General features: G+C 35.6%; 2 protein-coding genes across 2 annotated transcripts in view; both read left to right on the top strand.

Moving 5' to 3' along the window:
• LOC110463822 (sodium- and chloride-dependent GABA transporter ine-like) overlaps positions 1-9,029 on the top strand; it is a 66,315-nt gene that overhangs the window by 7,783 nt on the left and 49,503 nt on the right. The window lies entirely within an intron of this gene.
• LOC110463812 (sodium/potassium/calcium exchanger 1-like) lies at positions 3,242-3,688 on the top strand. The gene has a single exon (XM_021518689.1). It carries the CDS (start codon positions 3,242-3,244, stop codon positions 3,686-3,688), a length of 447 nt encoding a protein of 148 aa, XP_021374364.1.

The following is a 9,029-nucleotide window of genomic DNA, read 5'->3' as shown; positions in this document are numbered from 1 at the left end:
ACCTCTTCTGAATAACCATGGGTCCCAGGATGTTGATACTTTGCAAGTTGCATCCTGAGATGAAAGGCTATAAAATTTGTTCAACATAATGACTTTGTTCGACTTTCAATCACAGGGGTGAAATGTTTTAAAAAAAATTAACAGGGTCTTTTGAATGAATTTTAATCATAAATACTGATATTTTGCCTGTAGCTTTATTTTAGATCACTTTTAAGGTTACAAGTGTGAGATTTATACCAGGTGAGCGATGCAGGCCCATTGGGCCTCTTGTAGTTCTTCTCAAGAATTACTGCAGGGATTGACTCAAATCTCTGTAAAACTGTTCTTCATAAGGTTACCAACCAGTGATGTTATATTTTCTGCTGATACAAAATCCAAAATGGCTGAAATGACCTCTGATATGTTGAGATTCTTTTTCTTTCAAGAACAGCTGCAGCGATTGACTCAAAACACTTTACAAATTTTCCTCAGTAGGTCACCAAGCAATGTTCTTACTTTTTGTGCTGATCTAAAAGTCCAAGATGGTCACTGGCCTCTAATTAGCATTTTTGATATCTTCTCATGTTGTAATGAAGTCCCAGCTTGTGATTTCAGTGCTGGAATCTAAGATGGGCGCCCTGGTCTCTGATTGGCTGAGACGTTTTGTATGTTTTCTGTAGAACACCTGCAGAAATTGACTTCAAACTGATCAGAAGTGTTCCTGTGATGAACAGGCTGGTGATATTAGAAGTGTTCCCGTGATGAACAGGCTGGTGATATTAGAAGTGTTCCTGTGATGAGCAGGCTGGTTATATTAGAAGTGTTCCTGTGATGAACAGGCTCACCGGTGATATTAGAAGTGTTCCTGTGATGAACAGGCTGGTGATATTAGGAGTGTTCCTGTGATGAACAGGCTGGTGATGTTCCTGTGATGAACAGGCTGGTGATGTTACTGTGATTAACAGGCTGGGGATGTTCCTGTGATGAACAGGCTGGTGATGTTCCTGTGATGAACAGGCCGGGGATATTAGAAGTGTTCCTGTGATGAACAGTCTGGTGATATTAGAAGTGTTCCTGTGATGAGCAGGCTGGTGATATTAGAAGCGTTCCTGTGATGAACAGGCTGGTGATATTAGAAGTGTTCCTGTGATGAACAGCTGGCTGGTGATATTAGAAGTGTTCCTGTGATGAACAGGCCGGTGATATTAGAAGTGTTCCTGTGATGAACAGGCCGGTGATGTTCCTTTGAGCGCTAAGGACTCCTGGGCATCTTCTTTATGTTTTGTAGAAATGAATCTTCATACCTGGTCCTGAAATTATCATATTTGTACCTGAAGCTGAATATACTTTTATTGAATCATCAGCTTTACAGTAAACAACAATTTTGATATGTTGCTGGCATTGATTCAAAAGCAGATGCAATTTCTCTATATTAACCTTGCTTTTCAGTAAACATCGTAAACTTACTGCACCTTAATTTTTACACATAAACTGTTACCCTTGGCCAGCCAAGTGTGACCATAGCACAGGTAGTCACACATACTGGTACTTAGTCGAGCAAAGCATTTTTTTACCAGAAAATGATTTTACTCAAAGAAAATTTCCGTGTAAAGAAATAAACTGATAATAGACAACACAATTGTTGTGTCAGACAGTTAAAGCATGTTGGCTTACAGGACAAGACATACATCATATATATAGAGAGAGATCCTGAAGACAGACTGTGACAGGCATGTGGATACGATTAAGTGTGAGCTAGTTCCTTGCAGTGGGTGCATCTGTTGTTCAAAGCCTTAAATTTATGACAAATTAACACAGATATTCAGCTTTTTATGTTCAAAAATATTTAAATTTGGAATAAAGCCTGCATGATGTACACAAAAAAGTAAAGTTATCTGTTAATTTTGACATATTTATGAAAATAAATATTTGTGAAAATATGTTTTGGCAAGCTAACCAGGCTTTGAACCAAGACTGACCAGCTTCATGACAGTCTGAAACAAAACTGTAACCTTGTGGATTTTTAAATTAAGTTGAGGTTTAACTCTAAAATTACCTTTTTTGTGTTTCAGAAGGATAGAATATAAACATATATAAAGCACAAAAAAAAATGTAAATTTTCAGATGAACTTACGGGAAGTCTTCCTTTATAACTGTACATATATATAGCGCCTATCAACTTCATGCATGTGAAGATGAAACCCCTGTATGCAAAATTCATGCATAATTGATATTGGCCCAATGGTGGCCGAAGTAATTCGGATGTTCTGTTAATGATGTTCAGTCAGGAGTGTGGCAGTGAAAATTATGATGAAGTTCAAAGGTGTGTGTGTTGGTTCAGTACAAAAGATTGGGATAGAGGAGAGTCATGTGTAAACTGTCTGAAAATTATGATCGTTAGTTGTTATGGTTGATTGATTGTTCAGAAGAAACCTACGAAAGGTTTTTCAATTTAATTGAAAAAGTCCAGATTTTGTCACATTAATCTGATCTTAAGCTTAAAAAAATGGAAATAACTCCACCACAGAGTACATTAGTAATACTATTTGAGGGACCATATGCCCTTAAGATGTAAAAATTAATTGCTGTAGAATTGGGACTGGGAGGTTATTATTAGTACAAGATCTTTATTGATTGCTCCAGCATGTATATGTACCTGGCCAAGGTGAGTGTTTAAGAGACTATTTGTATGTACTAGTATGGTAAGGCTGACTATAGATTAATGATATTCATTTCAGCTGTGGTACAGAAATTAGATGGTTGCTCACATATTCAAAGAGGTGTTAAGTGTACATACAGGTTGCAGTATGAGGGTGGGGATTGTGGTAGAATAAAGACGGTACAAAATGAGGTCAGGAATGGTGGTAAGATAAAGGTGGTAAAGGACGAGGGTGGGGATGGGGGTAGGATAAAGGTGGACAGGAAGAGGGTGTGGATGGGGGTAGGATAAAGGTGATACAGGACGAGGGTGAGGATGGTGGTAAGATAAAGGTGGTACAGGACGAGGATGGAGATGATGGTAAGATAAAGGTGGTACAGGACGAGGGTGGGGATTGTGGTAGAATAAAGACGGTACAAAATGAGGTCAGGGATGGTGGTAAGATAAAGGTGGTACAGGACGAGGGTGGGGATGGTGGTAAGATAAAGGTGGTACAGGACGAGGGTGAGGATAGGGGTAGGATAAAGGTGGACAGGAAGAGGGTGAGGATGGGGGTAGGATAAAGGTGATACAGGACGAGGGTGAGGATGGGGTAAGATAAAGATGGTACAAGGCGAGGGTGTGGATGGGGGTAAGATAAAGATGGTACAAGACGAGGGTGGGGATGGGGGTAAGATAAAGGTAGTACAGGACGAGGGTGTGGATCGGGGTAAGATAAAGGTGGTACAAGACGAGGGTGTGGATGGGGGTAAGATAAAGATGGTACAAGACGAGGGTGGGGATGGGGGTAAGATAAAGATGGTACAAGACGAGGGGGGGGATGGGGGTAAGATAAAGGTGGTACAAGACGAGGGTGGGGATGGGGGTAAGATAAAGGTGGTACAAGACGAGGGGGGGGATGGGGGTAAGATAAAGGTAGTACAGGACGAGGGTGTGGATCGGGGTAAGATAAAGGTGGTACAAGACGAGGGTGTGGATGGGGGTAAGATAAAGGTGGTACAAGACGAGGGTGGGGATTGTGGTTTAGAGTTAGGAATAACAGGTGGGTAGGGAAAGATAATTGTCAGTGATCAACTAGAGAAGAATATTACAGACACTTTCCTGTAACTGTTGTGGAATTCTGTAGATAAACCCTGGTTTAACTCTATCATTTTCAATTCTGATGTTAGTAAGGGGTGGTTCTCAAATACTGTTTATATTTATATCAAAGAGATTAAATATTACTGAGCATTTCAAAATAGCAACTCATTGTAGCTTTATATCACAGAGATTAAATATCCTTCTGGTTATGGCAGACGTTCAATGCCAGTATTTATACTGCATTACTTGTACCTGTGGATACCTGTAGAGCTAGGGTAAAACTCATTAATTGATTGATTGTTCCAGATTAACACCTTAGTTCCAGATATGCACCATTCCAGTTTGTGACATCAAATGGTTATAATGACTCGGCTATGTGATTGTACAGATATTGTATTTACCACAGCAAATGTTTTGTTATAAGCACATTAAGAGGATTTACTGGGGACTACAATAGGGTAGTAGAGGGGTAAATGTATATTATAGATTTTTACAAAATGAGGTGAACGTGTACAGACAGAAGTTGGGTCAAATGAATTATAAATAGAAACAGTCTTTAAGCTCTTGTTGTTAATATGAAAGGTTGGTGTGTAATAGTAAAATGCAATGTATGAATGGGTGGCCGTGGTTAACAACGCTTGTAATGAATAATGTATTCTATTGTTACAAAGGGGTGGTCCCTAAATAGGACCCAACTCTTGTAAAAAATAGGAATATGTCTAGGATCAATTTCAGTACACAATGTTGATCATCTATGCAAGCGGAGTTACTTCAGGAGGTAAACAAAACCTATATAGCTATCTGTGTTACTTCAGGAGGTAAACAAAACCTATATATAGCTATCTGTGTTACTTCAGGAGGTAAACAAAACCTGTATAGCTATCTGTGTTACTTCAGGAGATAAACAAAACCTGTATAGCTATCTGCGTTACTTCAGGAGGTAATCAAAACCTGTATAGCTATCTGTGTTATTTCAGGAGGCAATCAAAACCTGTATAGCTATCTGTGTTACTTCAGGAGGTAATCAAAACCTGTATAGCTATCTGTGTTACTTCAGGAGGTAAACAAAACCTATATAGCTATCTGTGTTACTTCAGGAGGTAAAAAAACCTATATAGCTATCTGTGTTACTTCAGGAGATAAACAAAACCTATATAGCTATCTGTGTTATTTCAGAGAATAAACAAAACCTGTATAGCTATTTGTGTTATTACAGAGTAAACAAAACCTGTATAGCTATCTGTGTTACTTCAGGAGGTAAAAAAACCTGTATAGCTATCTGTGTTACTTCAGGAGGTAAACAAAACCTATATAGCTATCTGTGTTATTTCAGAGAATAAACAAAACCTGTATAGCTATTTGTGTTATTACAGAGTAAACAAAACCTGTATAGCTATCTGTGTTATTACAGAGTAAACAAAACCTGTATAGCTATCTGTGTTATTACAGAGTAAATCAAAGTACTGAAAGTACTGAAAGCTAAGGCAAAAGATATATATATATTATTTTTGGAATGGAGAACAAAATAAAGACGAAGTTCCCATCATATTGTACAGAAGGATTTACTGTTAATTTGTTATGAATCAAAGTTTTATGTAAAAGTGTACCACTGTGAAGTTATTCTTCTTGTGTGTACAGTATATCTTTATAGGTTTGTCAGAAGAGTGGTACCAAGTTTCCTCTAGAATATATCATTTTAAACCTTTGGATAATTAATTTGCATAGGAATTTGGAATTGCTTCCCTTTGTCCATACAATGTATTTCATAGAACATTAAAAACTGAAACTGGCATTTACCCCTTTGACCAATACCTGATTATTTTAAACCATTGAATAGATTATGCACAGATTGTGAACATCTTTGAACTTTGCCTTTGTTGTTGAATAAGATATCAACCCTTGCCTTATCTAACAAAGTTACTTGGCATAAAACCATTGACCAATCAGAGTACAGTATGCTAATTAATTAGGCATGGATTTCACTCAACTTTGAACTTATCGTCTAAGTTTGTATATTGATCAATATATATTCAAGCAAGTTATCTTGTAAAGTGTGCACATCGACCAGGGTTGGCATGCTTTTTAATACGTGTGAATTTTGTTCAAGTTTCAATTTTGCATCAGTCAGTGTATATTGTTACAGAACAATATTTATAAGGATGTTTACTTGCCGAAACTAAATTGTGGATAAGCAAGTGGATTACTGCTACCCATAAATTTACAAGTCTCTCAATAATTTTGAAAAACTTTTAAATAAAGTGTTTTACATATTCACTGCAGTGAAAAGGTCTCTTCTTATGAAAAATGGAACTATTTTGAATCTGTGTTCCCATGAACAAATAATATAAAAAGCACTCTAATTCAATATGATACATTGTTGTATGTTTCAATATTGAATAAGATAAACAAAATATAAACATACATACTCACACACACACACAAGATTAGGAGAGTTACATTATTTTCCCTCTATTTCCATTGCATAAATTCTTCACAAAGAAAACAACAACTTTATAGCATATGTTCAGCTTTATCATCTTCATAGGCTAGCATTTGAAATAAGATGCACATATTAATTTCAAATACATTTCAAAAGAGTACTGCAAATGTACCAGCTAGAACACATACTATGTTATTACAGTTGTCATGATTGTTGGTTTCAGAACTGATAGCATTGTGCAACAAATGTTGACAACAGGACTTATTGAAAGTTGAGGTTGCTTGTGTATATGCAAACAGGTAGTGCATGATTTAATGTTGAGAATGATGGATCAAGGTTTATAAAATTTGGTTTGAATACTTAGTTAGGAATGCACTGACAATTTCTCTGTCACATGTACATGAACAGGTTGTGAAGCTGTAGCCTTCACCTTGACTGAATGAAATTGACCTTAAAACTGTCTTGAACAATTGATGTATGAAATTTAGAAATGAAGTTTCAAGAAATATGGTTGAAAACTTAAGAAATAATTGCTTTCATTGACATTGATACAATCTTGTGTGCTATCCCTCTCATATATCACACAAGATTTAATATCAAATGTTGGACACAGTAAAATCGAGCGAAGTTAACAAATATCAAGTTACATATTATAACTTTTATTTTATTTTATTGATATTGATCATAAGCATTGTTAAAAGTACAATGTATACCAGGGATCTTACATTTCTTTTACTACTTAACATTTGCGTTGACTTTTAATTCATTGGACAAAAACTAAAAGGAAGCCATGACCAGTATTTCTATCTTTAAAAACATACTTTTAATTTTTTTTCCAATTTGCTCCCACCACCCATAGTGTTATATTGATCAAAACAAACGTTGTTTCCAACATTTGTGCCCTTAGTCAGTAGTGGGTGTTCAATCACATTCATCAGGGTTTCAGCATCAAGTAGGGGCTGTTCAATCACATTCATCAGGCTTTCAGCATCAATATTCACAGATTCAATCTGTTCCAAGTAAAGATCACTGACTTCTCCATTAAGGAAAAGTTTGCGAGGAAAGCATTTGAACTACATTTGAACTATTCGCTGATGGAAGGATCTGTGGACTCGGCTTTCATGTGTCTGAGAGAAAATGATTTAGTCAGAGGTTCCTCCTCTATAAAGTAACTGACAGATTTCAAAATGTCATGTCACTGTTGGTATAGTTCTTGCAGCCTTTTGAAAAAGTTCATGAAGTCCTCAAAGGTATGAGAGAGTTGGTACAGTTCCTATTTCTCATCCTCCTTTCTCCCATCAATAACCATCCCTGTCTGTTGTAATATTGATTGCTTTCCCCCCCTAAAATAGAACATAGTTACCATATAATTTCTGCACCAGCAATAATGTTTAGAGATGATATTCAAACAAATAGGAGGCATAGCAATATGAGCTTGTATAGTGAGAAATAAGGCATTAAAGCTGAGGAGTTCATTAAAATGTTTCAAAAACATTTCAATAAGTCAATCTCTTTGGTAGCAGAACTAAATATAAACAAAATGTACATTAAATTCAACTTATAACAGCACATCATATGGGGGCTTAAGACATCTAATTCCTTAGGTGGTAAAACATGTGTACATAAAAAGGTACCAGTAAAAACAAAACAAAATTAGTTTAAACACACGCACTTAGATATTCACGGTTTTCATTAATACAAAAGATGAAGCAGAACATCACTCTCCCCTGGTTGTTTCCATAAAGAAGAAATTAACCAGGAAACATGGAGATGTCCATTGCACTCCTTTATTTTGCTTACAATGTGCAAATGTGCCTACTATGTGCTAATAAGCTTTCCATGTTATGGTTTTGTTTTTTATGTGCTGTATGCAAATGTTCTAAATGTGCTTAAATTACCATGTGCTGATGTGCTTACCGTGTTCAATGTGCCTATTAAGTGCTTTCCAAGTGATAAACTCTTTTTCTGAGCTTACAGTATACTACATGTACATACATGTTTTTATTTTATTTTTCCATGTTGTAATATTTTGGTCTCTGTTATTATACTCATGTTTTGTCTTTGTAGCTTATGTTGTATGTTTTGCAAAATGGACGTAAAATATATATTTTTGTATCTTGTACGTGCTCAAGGATTTTATCTGTAGTTTTTGGGACTATATATAGAAAAACTTTACCCCAGTATGAGGAATTGTTTTACACATTTATCATAAAACAAGTTATGTTCAGATTTCAGACAGAAGATACTCTAAAATTGTACAACTCAGAAAAGGTTGAAAAATATTTATAGTTCATTTTTTTCTGCTTAGAAATATTTAATCTCTAAATTACAAATGATAACTGTTTTAACAGGTCTAGTTTCCGAATTGGAAACCAAACCCTGTCTGACCTATAAATGATCATTATATAAGGCCAATTAAAAGTTTAAAACAAATATTGAGTTTATGCTAACCCCACAGATACTGGACACACTAATAGTAATATGATGTGTATAAACTATGATATATTATACACACTATACTTATTGGTGTGTTCGACACCAGTGTGGTTAACCAGACTTATCTCAGATTTGTGTTCTACAATACCCTTAAGTTTTTATATGCACTGTTAAAGTCAGAACTCCTGCTCTATATTAGCGCAGTAAAGATATTTTTCAAATTAACAATAAAATGCCTAGCTAATACATACCTACCCTATTTTTTTCTGATAGTAGAAACACAAGTAATTTGTTTGGCCTAATGTTTCTGTCATTTCATAATATTTAGAACTACTATACTTGTTTAAGTTTCCAAAACATCAAGTAGTATAACAATTGAAACTTCAATGAAAGCCAACATCACAATGAATCTAATAATACAATGTTTATAACATG

This window comes from Mizuhopecten yessoensis, unplaced genomic scaffold (assembly GCF_002113885.1).
Source record: "Mizuhopecten yessoensis strain PY_sf001 unplaced genomic scaffold, ASM211388v2 scaffold10933, whole genome shotgun sequence".
NCBI lineage: Eukaryota > Metazoa > Mollusca > Bivalvia > Pectinida > Pectinidae > Mizuhopecten > Mizuhopecten yessoensis.
This window is presented reverse-complemented; position numbering and strand designations above follow the sequence as displayed.